The sequence below is a fragment of the Miniopterus schreibersii genome, assembly GCF_964146895.1.
Source record: "Miniopterus schreibersii genome assembly, chromosome: 20".
Lineage (NCBI taxonomy): Eukaryota > Metazoa > Chordata > Mammalia > Chiroptera > Miniopteridae > Miniopterus > Miniopterus schreibersii.
In genome coordinates this window covers 20955708-20982948 of record NC_138122.1, presented here as the reverse complement: position 1 = coordinate 20982948, position 27241 = coordinate 20955708, and the positions used below count along the sequence as shown (strand labels likewise).

General features: G+C 48.4%; 1 protein-coding gene and 1 long non-coding RNA gene across 4 annotated transcripts in view; one reads left to right on the top strand and one right to left on the bottom strand.

Moving 5' to 3' along the window:
• LOC308549877 overlaps positions 1-27241 on the bottom strand; it is a 216587-nt gene that overhangs the window by 188453 nt on the left and 893 nt on the right. The window contains exon 1 of one of the 2 annotated variants that reach the window (XR_013997805.1): positions 2141-2382. The exons of the other annotated variant lie outside the window; for it this stretch is intronic. This is a non-coding gene — a long non-coding RNA (uncharacterized lncRNA). Of the gene's footprint in view, positions 1-2140; positions 2383-27241 lie in introns of those variants that run through there. 2 annotated transcript variants of the gene reach the window in all.
• On the top strand, positions 1441-19979 carry TMEM233 (transmembrane protein 233). Of its 2 annotated transcripts, none has more exons than XM_081122990.1 (3): positions 1441-1971; positions 12636-12772; positions 17829-19979. In XM_081122990.1, the coding sequence occupies exons 1-3, from the start codon at positions 1786-1788 to the stop codon at positions 17833-17835; spliced, it is 330 nt and encodes a 109-aa protein (XP_080979116.1). In that variant the 5' UTR covers positions 1441-1785; the 3' UTR covers positions 17836-19979. The 2 variants fall into 2 exon arrangements, with proteins under 2 accessions (XP_080979116.1, XP_080979117.1); XM_081122991.1 differs by lacking the exon at positions 17829-19979 and adding an exon at positions 17693-17819 and having other exon boundaries at positions 1536-1971.

Genomic DNA, 27241 nt, shown 5'->3' with positions numbered 1-27241 from the left:
GGAAAATATAGAATAATTATGGGGAGCTACACTAGATATATCTAAAGAGAAGATCTCTCTCTCTCTCTGAGGAAGTGACATTTGAGCTGACAGCTGAGAAATAGGGAGCAGCAACCATGTGACAGTCTGGAGGGAACAGCATTCCAGGTAGAGGGAACAGCCAATACAAAGGCTTGGTTGAGAACTCAATAGATGAATCTAATTCTTTGGTTTATTCCCACTTGATTAACCAACCAAAATGGGGGAGATGGCATAGTGGAGAAGGTACTGTTTCATCCTTATGTGGTCACCCAGCAAGCTATCCTATGCACATACTTTGTCCCAGGCAATGTGCCAGGTGGTGACACAAAGACAGCAAAGCTGTCCGCTCTCTCAGGGAGTTGCAGTCCAGTGGAGGAGGCAGATAACTAACTAAACATGGCCCCATAAGATAAGTGAGGCATCCCAGACAATCCGCTCATCTCCTGAGAAAGCCAAGCAGATGATTAATGCGCTCGATGTGAGCATCTATTTTGGAGACTGTGCATAATAAAACTGTTTGCGTTTCTCTGTGACCCGGCCAACGCAGCATATCTGGATTTTTGGTGAAATGTCTGCAAGGTGGCTATTGCATCTCAAGTACTAGTACCTATATTTACGGGGAAGTGTCCTAATAGGCAAGCTTTATTGAGCACTTAGATTTACCTGATTTGAGATGCAATCTCACAGTCTTCACAAGGTCCCTACAGGGCCAAGACTCTTATTAGTCCCCTTTTTACATATGAAGAAATTGGAGCTCAGGACGGACAAGGGACTTTCCTGAGGTCATTCAACTCAGATGTGACAATTTCCCAGCTCTGTCTGGGTCCAAAGACTCAGTTCCAGTCCCTACCCCACTTGCATAAATTGCTGTCTTCGCTGTGGATCCCTTTCTCTTCTCCCAGCCCAGTTACGCACCTGGGCTGCCCCCACCAGCCAGAGCTACCTGCTTCTCTCTCCAGGGGCCCTGCAGCTGGAAGGGTGGAGAGGAGGATTCCTGGTTCCCACACTTGGCAAAAAGCGGAGGGCGGCACCCACTGCCTTGCTATACTGGACTCCAGTCTGCGGAGGTCCCTGGGCAACGTAGAAAGGGTTGGGCCCTGAGCTGGGCACCTTGTTCCCTGACCACCTGGGGGGAGGGGGAATTACTGGGGCTCAATGTTCAAGGTCTGAGTGGAAGGGACTGGGTCAGGGCAAGCAACTTAAACGTCTCAGGATCCAGACAATAAACTGCTGGAGTCTAGATGTAGTAACTGTGTTGCCAACTGGATGGGGTTGAGTGGCCTCTTGTGCTGTTTAAATGTAGTCAAGTTCAGCTGCTGAAAAAAACCCACAAAAAAACAGGCTCCTGTCTTAGGCCAGGGGGGCTGGCCAGTTGGCAATTCAAAGGCGCTTTGCTCCCTACTTCTCGTAAACTCCTTTGTATTGGGACTTCTCACACCCAGCCTGCGCGTCCGTCGAGGGTCTCCGGGTGTGTGGTCGAGGAGCGCGTCTCCTCTGCGCCTCGGGCAGGCGGGCTCCCTCTCCTCCCCGCCGCCTCCCCTCACTCCCTCGCTCCCTCTCCCTCCCTCTGGTGCCGAGGCTCTTGGCCCGGGTCCCTGAGCCCGGGCGGGTGCCAGCGTCGGACGCAGGAGGGGGTGAGGTCACGTCTCCCGTGAGCCTCGCTCCGCTGGCTTTTCAGAGGCTCGCCCGGAGCCGGCGGCCAGAGTCCCACACGGCGCCGACCGCGCGCGCTCCTCCGCCCTCCCCGCGCCGCCGACCTCGCCCATGTCTCAGTACGCCCCCAACTCGGACTTCAAGGCGGCTTTGGACTGCAGTCCCGAGGCCCACACCCAGGATGACAAGACCGAGGAGGACGTGCCCATGCCCAAGAACTACCTGTGGCTCACCATCGTCTCCTGTTTTTGCCCTGCGTACCCCATCAACATCGTGGCTTTCGTCTTCTCCATCATGGTGAGTGGGTCAGGACCAGGAGTGGCCGGGGAGGGGACACGGGTGGCGCTGCGGCCCCCCCCCAGCACCCAGTGCGCTCTCCACGGCTCCCTCCCTCACGGCCCCCGCGGGCGCGAGCGCGCCCCAGGTTTTTTGTGTGTGTTTTTTTCCCTCTGCGCCTCTGCCTCACCTTTCTCGGGCTCTCGGAACTCTCCCCTGGACCATTGGGGCCTTCTCTGCGCTCCTAGTGGTGCTCAGCCATCACCAACCTCCCCAGGCCGGCTTTGCACCGCCTTCCAGCGCCCAGGGTGCACTCTCTCCAACCCGGAGAAAAGTTCTGCCATGGACTTGGCGGCTTCTCTCCCTGCCTCCTCCGACCTATGTGGGCTCCGGTCGGGCTCTCCCCAACTCGCTTCTCGGGAACCTCGATGTGCGCCACCTAGGCGGCCGAGCGCGCGCCGGGCCCCGCGCGCGCCTGCGCTACGCGCCCCCCTGCAGCGCGGCGCCCGGGCTCCGCAGCCCGCGGGACGGGCTCCTCCCTGCAGACAGGCCCTGCTCCCTGCTGCGCGCAGGGCGCCGCCTCGGCCACCCCGGACGGTCCCCGGGCGACTCCCGACGCCCTCTCCTTGACCCCGAGCCCCACGCTTTGGTTTGCCCTCTCTGGGACAACAGCTCCTTCTAGCTCCTTCCCGGGCCAGCGCCCTCCCGTGGCTCTCCCGGCACCCCCTTGGCCCGTCTTTCCAGCGCGCCCGCTGTCTCTCCGGGCCTCCCCGGGGTGCGCGCCCGCTCTCTCTCCGGGCCTCCCCGGGGTGCGCGCCCGCTCTCTCTCCGGGCCTCTCCGGGGTGCGCGCTCGCTTCTCTTCTACTCTCTCGACCCCAGCTCGTCGTAGTTCTCGCTCATTTGCTGCGCAAGGCTCGCGTCCCCGCCCGTCTCGGCGTTCCCTTCTCCCACCCCCACCCCCCACCCCCACCCGGGGCTGCCCGGCGCCCCTGCACCGCCCTGTCCTGGGCCCGGGGCGCTCCCGGGAATGCGCGGGGGACTCCGCGCTCCCTTTGCGCGCCGGCCTCCCGCACTGCGCGCCTCTCCCGGGGACCGACGGCGGGCGCCTCGCGTCCTCCCGCCCGCAGCTCGGCTCCGCGGCCCCGCTCAGCCCTGGGAGAAACTCCCGGGCGAACCCCACCAGGAGGGCGAGGGCGACGCGCCTTATTGACTGGAGCAGCTGGCCAGGGGGTGGCGGCGGGGTGAGGTCCCGACCGGCGCTGTCCCGGGACAACCCTAGCAGCGATCTCCCTCCCCAACCGGCCCACCTCCTCTGCAGCTGGGCGACGGAACTCCCCGGCCACAGACTTGGGAGGGGGGGGGTCCGGGTTCAGCTCCGAGCAGATCGGTTCCACCACGTGCCAGCTGTGAAGTCCCTGAAAATCACTGCGTCTCTCTCAACCTCAGCCCCTTTGTCTGTGAAATGGGTGTAATCACAGCAGGGTTTGAGGGGGTGTTGTATTGGAAAAGCGCTTGAAACAGTGCCCAGCAAGGTGTCATTAGGTCAACCGTCACACTCCCTGAGGCCTTTTTGGATCAGTTTAAAATCACCCCCTCCACAAGCTCTCTGCACCCTTCCCTGCGGCTTTTTGCCCAAAGCACTTCATCCATCTGACCCCTTACTTCCCTTATCAATATGCTTACTGTCTGTGTCCCCCTCCTGAGGGCAGGGGTATTTGTCCTGTTGTTTGTGGCTACTTCTCCTAGAATAGATTCTGCCAGGTGGTGGACACTCAGTAAATAGGAAACGATGGATGGATGGATGGATGGATGGATGGATGGATGGATGGATGGATGGATGGGTGGATGGGTGGATGGGTGGATGGGTGGATGGTGTTAATGGACAGGATGTCTGCTTTGCCCCACACCCAAACCTGGGAAGCCACCTTATCTGGTTTCTTAGGACCCCTGCCAGTTTCCTCCCTTCCTCTCCCAGGATATCCGGTTTGGAGTTGGTTTGTTTTTTGCAGAGAAGCTGAGGAGAATGCAGCAGCCAAATCCTCCAGACAGCAGCCGGCTCCCTGGCTGGGGCTGGTGCCCACACACTACCCTGGTTTATTAATGAAATCAGCAGCCAATTCGCTTCTTTCCCAGCGCCAAAAGAAAACTGCCTGCAAAGCCTCCCCACCCCTGCCTGCCCCCACTGATCCAAGATCAGCTACCACTCCAACTCTAGCCGGTGGGGACAGGTTGAATACTAATGATGTCACTTGGTGGGTCCTGGGGGACAAGATTTGTATATGCTTCAAAGAGAAGCCTCTTCTTCTGACCCCCTCACCACCACCCCCCATTCCCTCCCCCAAACCCTTTCAAAATCATTTTATAGCAGGTGACAGTTCTATTGCCAGAACACAGACCCTAGAGTAGGAAAAGCGGACTCTGAGCAAGTTTCATACCTTTTCGAAGCCTTGGTTTCTTCATCTGGAAAGTGGGAATGGGGAAGTTGTTAAGCTGAGCAAACCTGTTGCGGGGATGAACCATACCCATACTGTGCTAGGTACGTGCAGTAATTGTCAGACCGATGGATAGATTTGGAGCCTGGAAACAGCGCATGTCACATATGACAATAAACAGAACATCAAGCAAGTGAAACCTAAATTCTAAAAAGGAGCTCCCTACACCCTCCCCATGCACTCCCTCTAGGCCCTGGAAGCATGTCCCCATTGAAATAGTGCAGAGCTGGGCTTGGCAAGTTTCCTGAGAAGAGTGTTCTTCAAGCTGTGGTGTCTGTGGTCTTTCCACCACCCCCGTCCTGGGGGTTGTGAGGTGGTGCATACAACCTGCATTACCGCCTGTTGCATTGGAGCGTCGGTGGGTCGAGCATTGCCAGGGACAGGAACACGAAAGTCTTTGCTTCTCCATGTATTGGGCGTCTATTTGTTGAAAGTGCGCTTAACCTGTTACCAATTTCAGGAACACGTATCTCCAGAAATCATCCCCTCCCCGCCAGGCTGGGCCACTGCTGGTCCATGCTGCACGGCATGTGAACTTGAAAATGGCACCCCATTCTGCACGCAGATCTAGCCTAAGCAAAGATAACTAAGAAAACCATCCAGAGCACTTTTTAAAACTCTACGTTGCTTCCAGACCTTAAAATGACTTACAGTCATGTAAGTGCAGACACGTGTTAACTCGTGACCGGTCAGCAAAGTGTTTTAACAGACCTGCCCCATCCATATAAGATGCCTCATAGAATGCTCTCAATCGAGCAGAATTCCTCTCTGGCTTTTTGGCTTTGGTGATAGACAGGCAAAAGGACAATATTACTTTGTCCTTGAAGATATTTATGGAGAGAAACAGCCCAGAAGCCCAAGAAGGAGACAGACAAGCATGGTGATGACCAGGAAAATGCACCTTGTGATCGGCAAGCCCCGTCTGTAAATTCCCAGCACTACCTTTGGGCACAGAAATAAGCAAGCAAAATCTAAACGAGGAACGGCAAAGCCATCTGAAAGCTCAGTCGTTACCACCAGATATTTACTAAGTGCCCACATCCATCAAGCTATTTTGAGGAAGCCTGCTATCTAGGAGTTTGGGAAGTAAGACAGTATTGATCTATAGAAAGAGATTCCTTACAGCTGGACAGAAGTCTCTCCGACTATGTTGAGGCATTGATGTGCGCCTGCACAGGCGTGTGAGTGTGTGTGTCTGCGTGTGAAAGGGAGAGAAAGAGAGGCAGAGAGAGGGACACACACACACAGAGAAAGAGAGAAAACCTCACTTATGTCCCACTGGCCAAATATGTACCAGAGATAAAGGGGTGATAAAGATGACTTTGAAAGACAGAAGAGATGTTTTGAAGAAAAGGGAACACACGCTAAAATTAGGATTTCAGTATTGACAACCTAATACATCAAAATATGGGCATATTGGCAATAGTAAACAAAAATTTTAATAATACCAGAAATAAACCTAGGAAACATGCAAGATCACCAAAAAATTAAATTTTTTTTAAAAATTAACCAAATGGAGCCCGGATGGGCATGGCTCAGATGTTGAGCTTTGACCTAGGATCCAGGAGATCGCAGTTCGATTCCTGGTCAGAGCACATGCAGGGTTGCGGGCTCGATTCCCAGTCGGGGGCATGCAGGAGGCAGCCGATCAATGACCCTCTCATCATTGATGTTTCTATCTCTCTCCCTCTTCCTTCCCCTCTCTGAAATCAATAAAGATTTTTTTTAATTAACCAAATGGAGAGACATAACATTACATATTAGATGTTCATCCTAGCATTAATTACAAAGTGAATTATAAAATAGGTTCATAAACATGAAGCATGGTGCCCGGCACACAGTAACTGCTTAATTCATATTTGTTATTCTTTTGTGGCTTAAATGTGAAAAATGAGAGATGGATATAAATATTGATTCCAACATAGATTGGCTAAATAAGTTATATCCATGTATAACGTGGAATGTTACATAACTATTAAAGCATGCTTTTGAAGAATTGTTATGATGCAGGGAAATGTTTAAAGTAAAAGATCAAGTATGGGGGGAAAGGACGATATAAAGTCGTATGTGCAATGAGATTCCACATTCTTTTTAAAAAAATATATTTGTATTGGTTTTAGAGAGAGAGGAAGGGAGACGGAGAGAGAGAGAAACAACGAGAGGGAGAAGCGTGGATCGGCGGCCTCCTGCACGCCCTCCACGGGCGACGGAGCCTGCAGCCCAGGCATGTGCCCCGACCGGGAATCCAACCGGCGACCTCCTGGTGCCCGACAGAGAAAGCCTGAGTCACCAGCCGCCTCTCCCACCCGCGGCCGCCCTGGCTCCTGCTGCCGTTGTAGAAAGCTGGCTGGGTGGCAGTGAGCTCTGAGGTTCAAAGAGAAAAGCTGGGAGGGGGGATTCAGAGGAGGGAAGAGAGCTTTAAACCAACACAAAGCAGCAGCCCCTGGGAAATGTTCTGCCGCCACTTCTCAAGGGTAGAAAGCAGGGAGGGGGGTTCTCCCACATTCATTCATTCATTCAATCATTCATTCAACCATTTCTGAACACTTACTAGGTGCCCGACACTGTGGCAATCCTGTAGATGAATGCCAGCTTTATACAGCTCACAGTTGGGGCATCTGTGAGCTAACTGGTTCCCAGTTAGAAGCAGTCTACCTGGTGCGTCGGGAGTTAACCACTCTTCTTCCCCTCCCGAATTCTGAACCCATTAAGAAATGACACAGGGAACCAACGGATGAGTTCTTTGGAGAGCGTGGCTTCAGATCGACAGCCAAAGGGATACATTCTCCCCTGAAGCTGGGCAGACTTACCCACACCTCCATGGGCAGCACAGGACAACCACAGCCTCCCCTGCTTGTCAAAGGAGGCTGGTCCCAGCTCTCTGGGAACTTATGTACGAGTGGAGGAAGACAGAGCAGACACAGGCTAGCACATAAACAGGATCCTTTCAAAAGGGTGATAAGCACGTGAAAAGAGTAAACAGAGAAGTAGGAGAGAGGACTAGTGGGGGCAGGTGGTAGAGAAGAGACCCTGCTTTAGAAACTGATTGGCAAAGGATGAAGGAAGAGAACAAGCCGGCCACGGGAAGATCTGGGCAGAGCCAGGACGTGCAAAGGCCCTGGGGTGGAATGAGCTTGGTGTGTTCTAGGGCCAAGGCTGTGACATCTATGACATCTACTTAAAATGGATTTAACTGCCCCGGGAAGGAATCCCAGAACAGGCCACAAAATAGAAAGCTAAGGCTGTTACCTAGTGGAGTGTCACACAAGCATTCTTAACAGACCATTACTTTTGCCCTGGGCTCAGGCCAACCCGCTACCATATTTAGCACAAATTCTTGGTTTCCTTTTACTTCTGCCCTCATTCCAAACTAGAACAATTACTCCAAGCTAATGTGGTCACTGAAGAAACAGGGCCTGTTTTTGTCGGGGTCCCAGTTTCCCTAGGCATTAACGGCCTGTGCGTTTACAGGGGGCTTATATTAATCGATGACAGGCCGGGTTTCACTGGTTCTCATCTCCGCCCCTGCTAAAGTCAACTCCTGGCAGAAGTCCTTTCTTTATTTCTAGGAGGTATTTCTCAGCTGCTCACACAAAAGTCTAGTCTGCTGTTAACACCTGCAGGGCCTGGCTGCTGCTCCCAGTGGGCACTGGAGGCAGCAGTGCCTGGCAAAGAGTTAGTATTCAAGAAATAGTTTTTGAATGAATGAGTGAGTGAGTGAGTGAGTGAGTGAGTGAATGAATGAATGAATGAATGAATGAATAGCTGTCTATCCAGGACAACAGTTTTCAGTTCTTCTCAACCTGGGATCAGATTTTTAAAAATGCTGATGCTGGAGTGCCATCCCCAGAGATCCCGGTTCAATTGGTCAGGGATGGGGCTAGGCACAGGAATGTTTCTAAGCCCCTCCAGGTAATTCTAAAGTGCAGCCAGGGTTGGAAGCCACCCGCACAGGGCAATATCAAAAGTATAACTTTGGAGAGTTTCATCTCAGGTCTGCACCTGGCAGCCCCACCCCACAGGCCACACTTTCTCGTCCGGCACCACGTGGGATGCAGCAAGAGTCCTGCTCAAAAGAGCAGAGGGAAAGGAGGAAGCATATTCCATATTTTTCTGGCTCGGGAGAACGGAACAGTTTTATCACTGGGTGTAAAATGTTGCAAATTCCTAGGACGTTAGGCCCCCCGCTGTTCAGCTCTAGTGATGGGAACGTCTGGGGTGACTCTGGGTCTCTCCTTCTTGGAAACGCGGATGCCGGGAGCGGCCTGGCCCTTCCGACAGGAGCCGGGGGTCTCGGGCGCCCGGCCTCAGGACACAGTCCCGCCGCGGGGTGCTGCAGCCTGCTCGAGGCTGGGCGCAGACAGTCACCCTCATTTCTGGCTCCCGGCCAACTTGCCTTTGTCTTTTTATTTTTATTTTTAGTATCATCTGTCCATCCAGGGAAGGGCTGTACAAACGGACTTGAAATAATCAGGTGCAGCGATCGTGACACCATTGGTATTTCTTACAGAAGAAAGAAACCTGTCCACTTTTCTGTCGAAGCGTGACCTTCGCTGGCTCGAGGCAGCTGGCCAAGACACGGAAGCTCTAATTATCGGGTTTTGCAATGACTGTTATATTTTTCCAGTGTAAGCCCAGGCCCAGAGAAAAGGGAAAAGCTATTGATGGGGACTCTTGGGTGTCTTATAAAATGTGCGATGAGAGCCCATTTGTCCTACCCTCTGAGAGGTTCCTTTGCCTCACCAAGGAAAATAAACACTGGCAAGAAACAAAAGGTCCTTCTTTTTGACATACTTTGCACAGCGAACAGGGACAGGGATGTGCCATCTAGCACCCTAAAATAAGGGCGGTTGTGCAATCCAATTCCTAGGGCTCCATCCAAAGGAGAGGCTCAAATGTGCACAAAAATATACGAACAAAGATGCCCGCTGCGGCCTCTTATGTAACTGCCACAAACTATAAATAACAAATGTCCATCGGTAAGGGGTGACCATTGCAGTCACTACTACAAAGCCATTAGAAAGAATGCGACAACTACAGTTGCAACTTTGCTGTTAAGTTAGAAGCTGTTTGAAAACAAAAAAGTATCCCCCCAAAATGGGCGTGACAAATTAAGATTTCCCCCCAAGAATGCAAGGATGATGCAACATTAGGAAGTGTTTCGATAGAACTCGTTATTTTAAATCCTAGCCGGAGAGAGAGAACAGGAATGCGACAGACCTGGAGGCACCGGCTTGGAAAGATGCCCACTCTCTATTAAGTGGAAAAATGCAAGTTGCAGAAAAAATATAGTATGATATTATTCATATTTTGGAATAAAACTAACAAAGAACTCTGAGTGTATATGTATAGAAACACACACACACACTGTACCAAACTACCTATGTGACTTTGAAGCGAATCTCTTTAACTTCTCTGTACCTCAGTTTTCCCATCAGTAAAATGGAAACAATAAAGCACTGGCCTTACAAGGTTGCTATGAGGACTAATGAGATCCTTGAAAACACACTGCCTGGCACCTAATAAATGCTCAGTAAATGCCATCATTATCATTATTCTTTTGTCAAAGGAAGACTCAGAGGCCGAAGCACTTAGGAAAGAAAAACACTTACTTGAAATGCAAGGGAGTCCAGCTTCAAAACAACCAGCCAGCCAAATAAAACGCACAACCCAACTATTTAAAAGAAACGGATGCAAAACTGCCAAGGTTACTGAGTTTTACGTTAGTCTGTTCATGATTTATTTTTTTAAAAAGGCAAAACAATATCTTTCTTAAAAGATTACAGTATCCACAAAGAAAGCGACTTATGTTTAAGCGCAAAGGGCAGGGATGAGCTTGTCTTTGCCAAGACTTACGGGAAATACGTGGTTTTAATCCTGGAGGGTTGCAGGCTAGACAGACAGGCCCTGCTATCCCTGGCTTATCTCAGGGTGCAAAGTGCTGTGTCCTTCTGACCGTGACACACACACAACGTGCTCAATCATAGTGAAGCAAGAGAAGGTGTCAGCTTTCCTTTCATATTATTCGTGGGAGGAAACACTCGAACACACGGTTAACAGTGGTTATCTCTGGGAACCGGGGTTGGGAGAGGCGCCTACTAGTTACTGTATATGTTTCTGCAGCATTCGAAGGTTTTACATGTTCACAGATCACATGGGTAGTTTGTAAAGGAATCAACGAGATCCTATCAATTTTAAATATCGGAGCCATCCTGTTTCTTTCCAGTTCTGCCATAGCCGATGGGATAGTTTGCTTTCGAAGCGCATCGGAAAAATATATATATTTTTTGTACCCACTCAAAAAGAGTTCAAATGGTACATTTTATGTTATGTGTATTTTGCCACAGTTTTTAAAAAATATGATTTTTAAAGAGAGAAGAAGGGAGAAGGGGGGGAGAGAGAGAGAGAGAGAGAGATAGAAACGTCAATTGGTTGCGTCCCGTACGCATCCCTGGGCATGTGGCCTGACCAGGAATGGAACCAGCAACCTTTCGGTGCACAGAATAATGCTCAGCCAAGTCACACTGGTCAGGGTCATGACTTTTTTTAACTGATGTCTGGTCCCCGCACCAGTTAAATCAGGATCTTTCCAGAACAGGGCCCAGGTGTCTGTATGAAAATAATAATAATTAATAATAATAATAACCAGGTGTTTCTAACGAGAACTCCAGAGTTCAGGACTCAGACATCTGAAAGTCGCCACGCCAGCAGTCCCTGGCGTCCCTGTAGGTCCTGGCTGCCCCATTCCCACAGAGGGCTGGCTGACAGCAAGTCTTCTTCCTTGCTGAGTCCCCTGGCCTGTTGCTGACTAAGGTGGCCTGGATCCAAGAATTAATGGAAGGCTGTGGAAGCAGAAAGCTCTGTGGTAGACTGGGTGTTTCTCTGGCTTGTAACTGACTGCATATGCCTAACCCTCCCCCACCCCAAGAGTCCAGGAAGAGGAGTGATTGTTACTCAAGTGCTGTGATTCAGGATGAAGACCAGGGGTTCCTACAATTCGCGGCACTGAGCGAGTCCCTCTGTCCGTAACTTATGGATGCATAGTTCCAGTCTTTGGACTGAAGCACAACTCTGCAGGGATTCTCAGCAGTGGGAGTTATGGTAGAGGCTTATTATAAGAGAGAGGAAGGGGCTCTGGCCTTCAGCTTGGCAGCAAGCATTCTCTGGGCACCCCTACTTCGCCTGGAACTGAGCTAGATTCTAGGTCAACCTCAAGATGCCTCACGTGCTATAGGGGAACAGACATGTTCATTCAGCCAATATTTCTTGAGCTCCTACAATATGCCAGACACTGCTCAAAGTACTAGCAACAAAGGCAATATTTAAAATAATTTAACAAGTTTGGCAGGCGCAAAGAATCAGAAAGGATGCCTTGCTGGGCCCAGTGGTAACCCTTAAATTGCTGGATGGCAGTGAAGTCTGGGGGAATTCAGAGGAGGGGCCAAGATGGCTGGGGCACTGGGATGGGTAGCTGCTATCCACCAGCCAGTACAGAAACATCTTCATATTTTAACATCCGGCAAAGCCCTATGAGTGGGTACCAGGTGGATGACAGCTGGGCTTGGGCATAGAGATGGACAGTTCAACCAAAGTCCCTGACCTCATGGATCAACCTTCTAGTGCAGCAGTAGGAAAACTTTTTCCATCATGGACCAAATAAATATTTTAGGCCTTGCAGGCCTTAGAGTCTCTGTCCCAGCTACCCAACACTGTCATTGAAGCACAAAAGCAGCCACAGACAATAGTAAACAAATGAGTGTGGTTGTGTGCCAATAATACTTTATTTACAAAACAGCAGGCTGAATGTGGCCCATGGGCCACAGTTTGCAAACCCCTGTTCTAGCAGATTCGACAGTATGCCTGTTAATCCTTTCATTGTACAAATTTTTATCAAGCATCTTCTCCATGGCAGATGTTATACTGGGCACTGGTATACTATGCTGAACAGGTAATGGTCCCTGCCCACATAGCATTTAATGGGAAAGGCAAAATCAATCATCTTAATATACTATGGTAAATACTAAGCTGGAAGTAATCAGGAAATACAGAAGGGGAAGTTAACACAGCCTGGAGCTCAGGGAAGTCTTCCTGGAGGAGGTGATTATGTGTTGCCTGCTCAGATCAGCTCAAGAAGCACATGTGTTTCCTTGTGGGTTGTCTGTCATCACTCACTCTTCCCTTGTGTCCCCCAGTCTCTGAACAGCTACAACAATGGAGATGTCGAAGGATCCAGGCGGCTTGGGAGGAATGCCAAGTGGGTGGCCATTGCCTCCATCATTATCGGCCTTCTTATCATCGGTATTTCTTGTGCAGTTCACTTCACAAGGAAGTAAGTAGGCTTTTTTGAATCCCTCCCAGTGTGAAATGCCTGTTCTTGAATGCCCATTGGGATATGTTAGGCTAGGCTGGGTTATACTCTGGTAACAGACAATCCCAAACAAAAACATTTTCATTTTTTTCTTCACTGTGGTTACATGGGCCACAGAGGTCTGTGAAGGGTCTCTCCTCCACATAGTCATTCAGGGCCCCATGCTTCCTGAAGCTCCATCATATCTGTAGCTGCTCCATTTAGAACAGAGGTCAACAAACTTTCCCTATAAAGGATCAGATAGTAAATATTTCAGGCCTTGGAGGACATATAGTCTCTATCACCATCTCAGTCACAACTACGTAACTCTGCTACTTTAGCACAAAAGCAGCCATATACTATACGTGAATGAATGGGCATAGATATGGTCAATAAAACTTTATTTACAAACACAGGTTGTTGGCCTGTGGACCATAGTTTTCCAACCTCTGATCTAGAATATGAGGCCTCCTCAGGCTAACACAGGGGAGAGAAAACCAGAGAATCAATCGCATGTGGGTTTTCGCTGGCTTGGCCCTGGAGTAACATATGTCACTTAGGCTCACAATTTACTGGCTAAAATGAATCACACAGTTCCACCTAACTGTGACAAAGTGGGAACGTGGGAGAGTAAATGGGATATTTAGGATTATTACTTGTCCTGCCTTACTGTCGGATCTGCTCAATGATTTCCTGCATGGTTCTGCACTCAACTAGCCTAACTGTTCTTAAAGGGCAGAAGAGTCACCGCATAGTTTTGGTATCGCCAACGAGCTCTCATCTCATAAGGAGATGGATGCTGTTGATGTTTCTCTTTGGATTTGTACAAATTTATTCTGGTTTTTCCGACCAGCTGAGATGGGCTCCATCTGCTAGAATCAATGACATCTTCCATCAGAGGTTTGACAGAGGGTAAAGTCATGTGATGGACAACCAAGACTCAGAAATGAGAGGCCCGGATCCATCTCTGTCTCCCTGTACAACTCCTGGAAAGGCAGATAAGAACTCTGAGAAATCCTCTAGCTTTTCTGCCAGAGCAGCAAGTTATTCCTGTACCATTTCCCACCAGCTGAGGTCAGCGTCTTTAGCTTGATCTCAGGAAGGGATCAATGGGTGGGTGAGGGAGGAAGGCAACACCCTTTAGCCTGCCGGACGAGCCAGCCCAACCTTGGCAATGAACAGCATAGTGGATGTCACTGTAGGCCAACTTCCTATGGGACAAGCCAGATCCAGGAGCCATCGGGGCAACAGGATGGAGCAGATGTCAAAACAGAAAATGTCACAAAGGGAAGAATAGTGGAATCTCAAGGTTTCTTGCCTGCAAGATTGCCAACTGATGATGATGTCCTGTGAAGGTGAAGACAGTTGGAGAACAGATCTGAACACACCCAGCTTCACCCTCCGTGAAGGTGTGCGGGGCAGAGCCTGGGGCTGTAGAGTGTGGGGTTAGTAGCGCAGGTTCGGCACCAAGACTTCCTGGTGCAAGTCCCCCCTCTGCCCCTTACTTACTGTGAGACCATCAGGCTGATGTCCCTCAACCTCAGTTTCTTCCTCTGTATAATGGGAATTATAGTAGTACCCCTTTAACGGAGCAACTTTGGAGGTGTATTAGATGATCCACAAAATGTGTACAGCTCGGTGTCTGTTTCCTAGTTGGCGCACAAAAAAATGCACATTATTTATGAATCCTGTTACTACTGTTGTCATCATCCTGACTAGAAGGAGACCTGAGAATTTAAGATGCCACTAAATGGAGTTCAAGGCCTTGAACTCATGAGCCAAACTCAAAGGAGAGCGTTCCAGGGGAACAAGGCCAAGTGTTGGCCCAACTCCTAGGGCCTTCTGAAAACACACACTGCCCAGATCCATGCGTGAGCTAAGTGGGTTATACAATAGGAGTGGCTGACCCTGACACAGAACTTACCATATACCGGGTACTGCTCCACGCCCTTGCGTGAACTAATCCTCATTGACTCCTCAGAGCAACCCTATGAGGCACTATTACCCCTATTTCACAGATGAAGAAACTGAGGCCAGGAGAAGTCAAGAAAACAAAGAGTTGCCTGATGTCTCACAGCCAGTGAGTGGTCAAGGCAGGGTTTAAACCTGGGATATCTGGCTCTGGAAGCTGTGTTCTTAACTGTGCGCAGCACCACACGGCCTCGAAGCCAGCGTGTGCCTTCTAGTGCTCTCAGTAACAAAGGCCAGGGGTGGCACTCACCCTGTGGCTTCCTCCAGAACCGATTCAAATCCTAGCTCTGTCACACAGACCACCCTGGCAAGTTATTAAACTCCGTGCCTCAGTTTCCCTATCTCTAGAGTAAGGATAGAATTTACTTCCGTATCTGTAGGGTCAGGTTCCTTTTAGGTAGATACCTTTCCCTCCATGTTATCAAAGAACATCAGTTAGAAACCACGAAGAAACTCCCATTGAAAGGCTTTTCTGTGTGTGTGCATGTAAGAGAGAGCAAGAAACTAGAGAATGGAATCAATTCTGTCTTCCATTAAGACCAACAACAAGGCCAATTTCTCAGTCAGCCTTTGAAATACAATTTCCCAGCCGTGGAAGGAACTGAATGGCAATACGAGATTACAAAGCAGAGGTTCCCAAACTTCGGGCTGCCTGAGTTCCCTGGGGAGGTTGAGGAGAAGTTGGCATCCAACTCGCTATGTCAAAAGTGAGGCCCAAGAATGAACATTTTCCAGCTCCCGCTCCCACCCAGGAATCCAGGTACAGGAGGTCAGGAGAATGGTCGTTGCCAAACCCTCGCACCCTTCCTCCCTCCCAATGCAAAGAACGCACCTCCCGTTGCCAGCCATTCACGCAGAGGTCAGTTTTCTTTACATCGGCAAACTCATAATCCGAATGTGTTAGATCTACCTCTGGGCCAAGGAGGGAAGTCAGGTTACTGCCCAGGAGATGGACCCACCGGAGGCTCTTCTGTAACAATCTCAACAGGCAGCGAGGGCTTCCGTGGAGGGGCTGGGAAACCAGACTTTACAGCCCACCAAGCCCAGAGGTCAGAAGGGCCTCTCTTTATTGGCTTCGATAAATTGAGGTAAACACAAGTCACACCTAGGTTACCACCACCAGTGGAAAGATCTGTGCTTTCAAAAGGATGCAAACAGGTGGACATTGGACAAAGAAATCAGAAATAAACATGAAAAAGATGTTGGGCCTCACTGGTAACCAGGGAAACAGAAACTAAAGCAGCAATGAAATACTCTCTTGCCTTTGTCTGCCAGGTTGGAACAATTAAAAAGATGGATAATACTGAGGTTGGCGAGAGTGTGAAGAACTGGATGCTCTGCTGCTGGTGGAAGAGTAAATTGGTACAGACTTGGGGCGGTTAATTTGGATGTACCCGTTAAACTTTTAAAGTCCATGTGCTCTCCCACCCAGCCAGTCTACGTCTCAGTATCCATACAGGTGCACAAAAAGGCATTAAATAGCAGCTCTTTCTCCTTAGCTACACATTAGAATCGCCTGGGGAGTTTTGAAAAATACCATCGCCCGGAGCCCACCCTGGACCAGTTAGATTAGAATCTCCAGCAACAGGGCCGGACCTTGGGAGGCGTCGGGGCTCTCGGATGACTCTGATGTGCAGGCAGGGCCAGAACCAAGGCTGTGCAGTGACGTTCACTGCAGCTGCGTTTGAAATAGCAGAAACCTTGAAACAACCTAAATGTCTATCGGTGGGAAACTGGTTAAATAGGCAGTGGCTTCTCTGCAGGATGAAATACACACTGGGATTCAAACATGAAAGTCTCTCCCTTGCTTGGCCTTAAGGCCCACGTGAGCTGACTGCTGCTTCTCCATCCTGTTTCCCAGCACGCTCCCCTCTCTCTTCCACTTCAGGGACACTGAATTCCCCTCATCGTTGAGCCACACAAATATGCTCCCGCCACAGGGCCTTTGCACATGCCGGTCCTTCTGCCTAGGATTTCCTCCCTCCCGAACTCCGCATGACTCGTTCCCACCTCTCCTTCAGATGCTTTGCTCATGTTACCTTCACAGAGAGGGTACCCCTGACCAACTTCGCTCAAACAGCACCCGGAGCCCACCCTCTGTCCCTCTGTCCCTCTGTCCCTCTGTCCCCTATCCAACTTTACTTTTCTTCCTAGTATCACCCCCTCAGAAATTACATATATAAGTTACTTATATATTTACTATACCATTTCATATATATTTATATATTTATAAATTGTATATAAATTTATAACTTATATGTAATACATAATCATATCATGTAATACATAAGTCTGCATAAATTACATAGAATCTATATTATCATGGTGTCTCCTCCTGCTGGAATGAAAACTCTGGGAACATCCTCATTTCCATCATTGCCCATAATAACAGATTATAACACTTCGGGGTGCTTACTCTGAAACTAGGCTTCTGGGGTTTAAATCCAAGTGCTGCCTCAAAGTAGCCGTGTGCCCTTCTAACCAATCTGTGCCTCAGTTCTCTCATCTATGAAGTGGGGATAAAACAGTACCCATCTCATAGGGCTGTGGAGATTAAACTGTATAAAGCACAGTGCCCGGCCCACAGTCCTCACTCTGTAACTGTTGGGTGCCGGTATTATCACAGCACCTAGGGCAGTGCCTGGCACGTAAACACTTACCGGATAAATGAATAAGTTACACACAGACACCCAGATATAGCATGACCCCATTTATGTAAACACACCCACAAGATGCATTTCTAAGTGCATGTTTATGGATTTAAATGCAGAGGGGAAAAAAATGCCTGGGAGCAGCATGCCAAACGCTAACAGTGCTGCTAACCCTTGAGAATGAAATTCAGAAATGCTCACCAGGCGTTTCGCTGTATCGTTTAGGTTTGGTGGTTTTCTTTTTGCACGTGCCACGTGTAAAATAAAATACGTTTCCAAGTGCTTAGACCCCGAAGGATGCAGCTGTGCTGGCCCGCGTCACCACGCACCCATCAGAGGGGTGCCATGGGCAAGGGGAGGCCGGCGAGGCCAGGCCGGCCCGCGCCCCTCTCACTCTGTCTGTTTGCACCACGCAGAGCCTGAGCCGCCGGCGGGCGGCGAGCACGGAGGCCGGACCTCACCCACACCCCCGAAGGAGCTTCTGAGGAATGGATCCTTGGCTTCCGACTATGAGATCTTTTCCTCCAGGACTCTCCAGAGGCAGGTCCCTGGCAAACGAACTTTTTTTAAAAAAAAGTCCAAAATGTAGGAAAACCAAGCAGCACAGCCAGGTCAGCCAGCTATTGATTGTTTTTTAAAAACCAAGTGTCGCTGTTTCAGTTTAGCAAAAGCCATTGTGTCCATTGCTCTTCTCCAGAGACGAGCCTCAGGAAATCTCATTACTTTTAAGTGGAGGTCAGGGAAAGTGTCCAGATTTGGGGGAGGAGAGGGAGGTTCTAGGAAGAGCAATGGATGATGGTATTTGCAATGTCAAGTACAAATGTTTGCGGCATGTTTAACGCGGTCTAATAGAGCTGAATTTGTGCATTTTTTCCTTTGATTTTTATATGTTGTGGCTTCACTTCCATCTTCAGTAGCTCCTCCCTCATCAAAGACACAAACACAGGGGCCTTATGGCCTTTTGTCTTGGCCCACGTTTCCTCAAGGCCCCCCCACTCCCTTGCTTGCACCCACCGTTGGTCAACTTGACCTCAACCTCACTTTCCACCCCAACAGATGAGAACATGCTTATGGTCAATTCCAGGAGCACCTTCCCCATCCCAGTCTTGGGAATAAACTGGCTGTGTTTATGGAATGTGCTTTTTTCAAACTCTTTTTTTTTTTTAAGCAAGTCTCAGGCAAGATCTTTGATTTTCCTGGGTGCCACCGGGAAATGCAACCCATTAAATTTCTTTCCTCTCAAATGTAAACCCTTTAGGTGTGATTGTACGGGTTAACGATGCTATTATTCTGCCTGCCGGAACACGCCAGCCCAGTGTCTCTCAGAGTGCGAGGCACACCACTGGTGGCACACAATTTCTAAGTTGTTTACAAACACGACAGTAAATGGCGCCGACTCACAAAGAACATTTTCCCTTTTCTGTTCTTTTCCAATCTCTGTTTAGGGCTCATGGGTCCTTAACACCTTTCTGATACGTTGGCTCTTCTCCGGGCTCGGTAAAGAAAGAGCAGGCCTCAGGTTCAAAGTCTTCTGTCTAGATAGAATTTAATACATGGTGTCATTGTCATTGTATTTGTTTTTGGTTTTTTAATATGTTTTTATTGATTTCAGAGAGAGGAATGGAGAGGGAGAGAGAGAACATCAATGATGAGAGAAAAGTCATTGATTGGCTGCCTCCTGCATGCCCCCTACTGGGGAATGGGGATCGGGGATCGAGCCCGAAACCAGGGATGTGCCCTTACCTGGAGTCAAACCATGACCTCCTGGTTCATAAGTCTATGCTCAACCGCTGAGCCATGTCGGCCAGACAGTCATTGTATTTCTTTATTAATTACCTTCCATTTATGGTTTCCTCTTAGGGATTTGATATATGGTTTCTGTTCAAATAAGTTGACTTAAAAAAAAGTAAGTGGACTCTAAGAAAATATCAAGTGACTAACACAACAGGTGACACGTGTATATGGCAAAAGTAAGTTAAGAACTAATATTGGAGCCACGGTGATAATGAACTTTCCTAAAGCAAGAGAAGAGGCTGCTTATTCTAAATGAATGAACATGAGGCTGAGAGTCAGAACGCCTGGGTTCCATGTTTGCCACTGACTATGCAGATTGAGGTGAGCAAGTTTCTTAGCCTCTCTGTGAAGCTACTGCATCTGGAAAATGGGGATAACACCGCCTGCCTACTTACCTCAATGTCGTTAAGCGAGTTAATTGCCATAATAGCTGGAGGGAAATTCTAAGTGCTTGTTCTTAGATTATTATGAATCTTAGGCATTGTTAAAATCCTGGACCCTTGTAAAAAAAAAAAATAGATGTTGATGGACATCAGATTCTACCTGTCACTTTGCCCAGTTGTCTGTCATGAGCCAGCACCTGTCCAAGGAGGACACTGAATCGGGGCTAAGAATCCTCAGCACAGAGGTCCTAGGGCCATTCCAGTAGATTGGACCCTCATTTCTATTTCTGACATCGTGGTTTTTGTTTGTTTGTGTTTGGCTCCCTGATCTTTTACCCAAATCAAATACAAAGTGTTGCTGAGAGGCAGAATAAAAATGGTTTTAAGTAAGCCTGCTTACCATGGTGTGTAAATTGTGTTTTGGGGGGGGGGGATTCCCAACCTTCTAGAGACTCCCATACCCAAAATGGGCTCATGGATGGATAGCAGCCTCAGCCTGTAGGGAAGACCACAGAGAGGCCAGGGGTGGGGCTAGGGAGGCATCAACTTGGAACTAACTTAGGGCCTGAAGTGCCCTTCTAGGAGGCATTGAAAATGGGGATCCAATAAAGTCACTAAGTGAGATCCCTGGGATCAAGAAGGGGTCTGACTTTTGTTGGGCCCCCAGGGCCTGGCAGATAGCTTTCAGGCCCTGGTGACAAAAATTGGGGGTGATGGTCTTCTCCAGGGCCCCTGCAAGGCTGAGAAGCCCCTACTTCACTCCAAAAAGCACTGTTAGAAAAAGGACTGACCAAGTGCATCAGCCAGAGGACTCTTCCAGCAGTCAGTGACAAAAAAAAAAAAAAAATTAAAAAAAATTTGGGTAGAGCAAAAAGTAGAGTTTACTGGCTATAAACTGAACATTCCAGGGACAGCTTCAGGCATGGCTGGATCTTGGTGCTCAGCCATTATTAAGAACTTCACCCTATCTGTGCCTCTTCTCTAATAGCTACAGGGGGGGGAAAAAAAAAGAAAAAAAAAATTCAATTTGAAATAATGTACAATTGATTGGGAACTGGAACCAGCCCATCAGAATGGACAGCAGCCATTAACAAACAGGTGCGGCCACCCTTCCAACACAAATTGCTGCAGCGGCCAGGGGTGTGTGGCTCCCTCTTTAGCCAGGCCTGGGGCACAAGTCAGCCAGTGGAGCTCAGGGTGAGGTCAGCTCCACCCAAACTTTATGGATTGAGGGTGTGGGAAGGGTGGTTTCCCAAAGGAAAACCAAAGTGCTTTTACCAGAAGGAGAGACCGATGCTGAGCAGGAAAAAAACCACTGTCTGCATTAAGCTTCCTGCCTCTTCCTATGCCTACCACAAGCAGGACAAAAGTAATCTAATAACTTTTTACTTTCTCCACTCTGTTGTCACCCCTGTCCATGTCCTCAGTCGGTCATTATTTACAGAGCCCCTGCTCGACCCCAGAAACTGGGCTAGGCTTTGGCGGTGCCAAGATGACAAAGAGAGACCCCTGGGAAGGATTCACCATCTAGCAGGGGAACAGGCACACACAAAATTAGGAGGAAACCTGAAAGGGCTAAGACAGAGGCCTGCACAGTCTCTTGCAATCACTTTGCAGGCGGAAGGACTGGCTGATCCCCAGAGGGGAAGCCTCGGGGAGCGGATGTCCCTGTCCCACCGCTCTGTGCACTGCTGAGGCTGATGTGGCCACCGCTCTGGATGCCGCCCTGTCTTTGCCCACGAGTTACGGGCAGAAGCAGATGCAGACATAAAATCGCTGGCCTCAGCTCCTGTATCAGCAAATTATCTTTGGCCTGCACCAGGACAGCTGCCTTCAGCAAAACAGTGTTCTACATGTATCTTGATACGTAACCTTAGACCCAGGCTTCTAAATATAAGAAACAGTTTTAGGCCGCTGATTACAAAAAATATATATATTTTAAGACATCATCCACATTCACTGGCTATTACCAAGCCTACAAAAATCCTCGTGGATGTTGCATATTTGAGCCTGGGGAGTTACCCTATAAAAATAGGTCTCTAAACCAAGACTCTTGGGATTGTGATTTTGACAAATAGAGAGAGAGGCGTAAGGACTACCCAAGCATCACCCATCAGCCCTGGAGAAGCCTCAGAAAGAAGGAATCCCCTTTCCAGTGGAGTCTGATTTATTTATGATGTGTTCCAACAGAGATTTTTTTATCAGGGGTCAGGAGGGGTGGGTACAAAGTTGCCCTTGAGCATGTTTTGTGTCGGGCATGTGATTTCACCTGGGTACCTGCAGCGGCCAGATCACATCTGCAAGGGTCCAGTCCCAGCATTCATCCCTTCCCGTCCGAGAGTACGCTTGCTGAGGTGCTCTGGCATTTAGTTTTCCAAAGCTGTCTGCTCCTGGCACTGTCACCAACTGTTGATTGGCCAAGTGACAGGGAATCCCGTGTACGGGGACTAGTTGTGCTTCCGAGTGAGTATAGGGACAGGAACTCCAGAAAGGCCAAATCCTGCCTCTGTAGAGGTGACAAATGGCCTGGTGACCGGCAGGAAAGAGGACCTATCACAGATGCCAATGCCTTGTAGGTAAGGTAAATAAATAGTTCCTGAGCCAGCACCAAAGCTCATTAAAACCATCGCAGTAGCTTTCTTCTAGGTCTCACTGTTCATTCATTTCCAGCGGATGCTGTAATACTACAAACTTAGTGACTGAAAACAGCCCCTGCTTATTATGTTACAGTCTGGGAGGTCGAAAGTCTGAAATGGGCCAAAATCTAGAAGCAGGCGGGGTTGCATTCCTTTCAGGGCTCGTCTCCTACCACTCACCTTCCCTCACTCTGCTGTAGCCACACACTGGCCTTCCTGCTGGTCCCCAAACATGCCAAGATCATTCCTGCCTCAGGGCCTTTGCATGTGCTATTTCCTCGGCCCAGAACAGTTTCCCACATTTTCACATAGCTGGCTCTTCCTCTTCCTCCAGGTCTCAGCTTCTCACCTAAGGCAGCCACCCCACCCCGAGTCCCTCGCCGTCACATCACCCCGTTTCATTTCCTCTGCACCTAGAAAAGGAAGCAGCACACGGCGGGTGCTCCACACGTGTTTCTCGAATGAGTCGAAGGCTCTTCTCCCATATGCCCTCCCCCTAGCTAACGTCCACTCCCTTGCCTCGGATTAAATGCCTCTTCTTCAGGGAAGCCTTCTCCTCGGGATATCAGGGTCTCCTTTCGGTGTGCTCCCACAGCCCTGCAGTTTACTCCAAGGTCTCCCCACAATGGCAATGACTGTGTAATGATCATTTCCTACCCGTCTACCCAGCACTCTGTCGACCCCTCTGAGAGTAGGAGTCACACTCACAGCTCTCACCTCTGCACACCTGGTCCCTTGGCATATGGAAGGTTTTGGGCCATTACGTGTTGACTAGAAGAATGAATAAATATATAATGAATAAAGGTGTAAATGCAGGGAGTAGTGGAAAAAGAGAACGGAACCAAATATTGCTTTATCACCTTGGCTTTATTTTTATATTCTTATTGGGCAACTTTAAACCTGATTTTTGAAGGAACATGTGATTAACCAAGGACTTGGTTCGAAGTCCTGTCCCAAAACAGTCTCACTTATTTTTGTATTGCTTATCATGACAGTTTAGAAAAAGAAAATTATGAAAATGCATGTTATGCCCAAAAGTGATTTCGAGAAAATATGGACCCAAATAAACTTCAGCTTGTGTGGGTGGCCTTTCCCCAGGGCTTCCTTCGGGGCTGGACTGCCCCCTAGTGGAAGTGACAGAGAAAAGACCTTTGGGGTGTGTCTGATAGAGAAAAGAAACCAGTTTCCGGAGTAACCACCTCACCAGAAAAGCGGACACGGAGACTAAGCTTTTAAAGGATCATACTGCGCCTGGCACCGTTCTAAGGGAGAGAGAGAAACATCGATGTGAGAGAGACACATCGATCGATTGCCTCCCGCACACACCGCGACCGGGGCCTGGGATGAAGCCTGCAACCGAGGTACATGCCCTTGGCGGGAATCGAACCCAGGACTCTTCAGTCCGTGGGCCGACACTCTAACCACTGAGCCAAACCGGCTCGGGCTACTGTTTGCTTTTGATAAACGGGGAAACTGAGGCATGGGAAGGTCAAGTAACTTGCCCAATGGCCACAACTAGAAAGTTATTATTTGAACCTGGGTAGGCTGGCTCCAAGGCCTCGACTCCCCACCAGGACAGTACCTGCCAGTAGTCACCAGTTCAAAGCACTAAAGTACAGTCTGCTGCTTTTGAACCAGATTTTTTTTGGCTGGTTTCCAAGGTAATTTTCAGGCTAGCTCACTCTCAGACTTAGTTCTGGCCTTAAAATTCTCAAAAGCAAGGTAGGTACAATTATTCACAGCTCTGTTCTTCAGAAAAACACCAAAAGTAGGTAAGACAGTAAAATTCCCAGTGACTGGGAGACAAAGGCTGGCTCAGTGGGACTTATTCTGAAGTCTCTATATTCTCAATTCTAAACTTAGCTATTTTGCCCCCAAAAAGTTGCTTAATCATTTTCTTTTTAAAAAACTATAAAAATAATATTATGGCAAACATATGGCTTGCTATCTGCTGAGTATCATGCTAAGTAAGCCCTTAAAATGTACTGTCACTCAATTATCATTAACAACCTAGATACAAACACTACTATTAATTCATATTTTCCACTAAGGAAACTGAGGCACAGAGAAGTTCAATTACTCATTCAAGGTCACCCAACTCTACACTGTTAAGATTGGAGCCCGGGCAGTTTGATTCTAAAATTCATGTTCTTAATCACTACATTCGACTAACTCCCATAAATCATAAACCGACCCTCATAGTTTAGTTCATAGCTAAGAAAAAAAAAATAACAGTACTTTTTTTTTTTTTTTACAAAAAACAGAATGAAATGACTTACCTGCCTGTTTCCCCATTTTCCCTAATTAGTTGCAAGCTTGACATAAATTTGTGTGGGCAGAACTTTGGGGACAGATTTGTATTAATTACAACACATTTTCTATTGGGAATCTTGTTATATATTTAAGGTCTCAACTTCTATGTCTAAAATTTATTTTCGCCCGGCCGGGCGTGGCTCAGCGGTTGAGCATCGACCTAGGATCCAGGCGATCAGGGTTCGATTCCCGGTCAGGGCACATGCCCGGGTTGTGGGCTGCAGCCAATCAATGACTCTATCTCTCATCATTGATGTTTCTATCTCTCCCTCTCCTTTCCTCTCTCTGAAATCAATAAAGATATATTTTTTAAAAAATAATAAAATTTATTTTCCATGTATAATAATTGATATCCACAGAAGAAAAAAAACAGCTGCATTCCTGTTGTTTAAGAACATGAGCTGCCCTAGCCGGTTTTGCTCAGTGGTTAGAGCACTGGCCTGCGAACTGAAGGGTCCCGGGTTCAATTCCAACTAAAGGCACATATCTCAGCTGCACCCTCAATCCCTGGCCCTGACCCCAATCGATGTGTTTCTCTCGCATCGATGTTTCTCTCTCCCTCCCTTCCTCTCTGGAATGAAGAAAAACATATCCTCTGGTGAGAATTAAATTATATATATATAATATATATATGCCTTCCCTGACCTCCTGACTAGGTCATGTCCCTCTCGCTAGGTCACATTTCTCCTTCCTAACATTTGTCACATGTGACTACTGGGTGATTGTCTGATTAATGTATCTCTTCCCTACTGGATCATCAGCACTAAGAGCACAGAGCGTGGGTCTGGTTTTCCCCATCATTCATTCAGTCCCCAGGTCTCCCATGATGCCTGGCAGATAGTTGTGCCATATATATTTATTGATAAAGAAATGAGTTAGAAAACTGAAGGCCTCTAAAAAAGTAAATGTTAACTAGAACAAGTGTCATGACCCCAGGTCCTGATGGGCCGGGTGACCTGTGTCAGGGTGGAAGGGTCATCCTGCAAGACATCGTGCATAAAATAAGTTGGAAAGGGGTAAACTATACACCTCTACCACTTGTCCTAGAACCAGTCCCAGGTTTTCTTTTAAATCAATGCCAGGGCCACTGCTAGTCCTTGTGGTGTATTTATACAAATTAGGAAAAGGCACCCATTCCTCCAGGCAGGTGCAATCTCAGGACCCACTGCCTCCTAGGACAGGCAGCCCTGTCCAGGACACACCTGCACAGCCCGTTACTGAGCTGTCTCAGTGGTTGAAAACCACCGAAAGCATCCACAGGATCCCACTAATCTTATCTGAGCCAGAGCAGAAGTCTTGAAACCGTGTCCGTGCATGAAAGCGCCTGCATAGCTCCGATTAGGGGTCCACGCCTCGTGTGTTCCTCCTCTCTCTCAAGTTGTTTTGGAGAGAACCCAAAGCTCAACGTCTTCATGTCCAAGGCTTCCTCACCTTGGACATGAAGCAAGAAAAACCAAAGGAGGTATACTGGGTTATCCACTGGCCTGGCCTGAGTCCCTTCTGGGCTCCTGCAGAACCACTTGCCTACCTGCATTACTGCCTCTCTGTGTATCAGTTTCCACCTCTACGCTATGGATCACTTTGGGGCTGGAACCAAGTCTTACCTATTTTGTCTTTTAAAAATTCTTTTTAAGTGATAAAAGTAGTACATCCTCAAGGCAGAAAAAATTTCAAACAATAAACAAAAGAGTGAAAGCCCTCTTTCTGTCTGCTTCTTTGTCCAATCCCACTCCTGTTCCCAGAGGAGACCACTATTCATAGCGTGTTGTATATCTTTCCAGAACTTTCCATTTCCAAGCATAATGATGCCAGTAAAAATGCTAATGTTCATTCAATGTTTACTAAGAGTCAGGTGCTATTGCTAGGCACTTTTGTGCATGTTCTCAACTAATTCACAAAACAAGCCTACACGGGAAGTGTTATTTTTGTTCCCCATTTCCCAAAAGAGAAAAACAAGGTGACAGTTACTAAGGGGTAGAGCCAGAACTTGAACCCAGGCAGGCTGACTTCCAAGCTCATGCTCTTAACCTCTGTTGTTCTGCCACTTGCTTTTGGGATTTGAAATGTCACAGACACATCTCCATTGTATCCATGCACTTCTCTTTCCTCTTTTTTTTTTTTTTTTTATATATATGTTTTTTAATTGATTTCAGAGGAAGGAAGGAAGAGGGAGAAATAGAAACATCAATGATTAGAGAGAGTCATTGATCAGCTGCCCCCTGCACGCCCCCCGACTGGGGATTGAGCCCACAACCCAGGCATGTGCCCCGGGCATGTGCCCTGACCAGGAATCGAACCAGGATCTCCTGGATCCTAGGTCGACGCTCAGCCAGTGAGCCACGCCGCTGGGCTCTTTCCTCCTTTTTAGAGGTTGCCCATTATTCCAGCCAATGAATGTATTTACTTCATTTTGTCATTCTCCTACTGACAAGCTTTTTAGCATTTTGCAGTTTTTCATTTCCTTATTTCATCAAATCTGAGATTCCACTGACTATATGAAGCGCCCAGTTTCATAGAGATTAAAATGTGCATCATGGAATTAGAAACAATGCGACAGTGAACATGCTTGCATATAATTTTCAGGTGTGTATTCCTGTACAAGTTTCTGGAAGCAAAACTGTGCGCCAAAACGAAGGTGCATTTTTTATTTTGCTAGATACTACGGGAGTCCCCTCCAGGAGACCATAAGCATCTGTGTCTCCC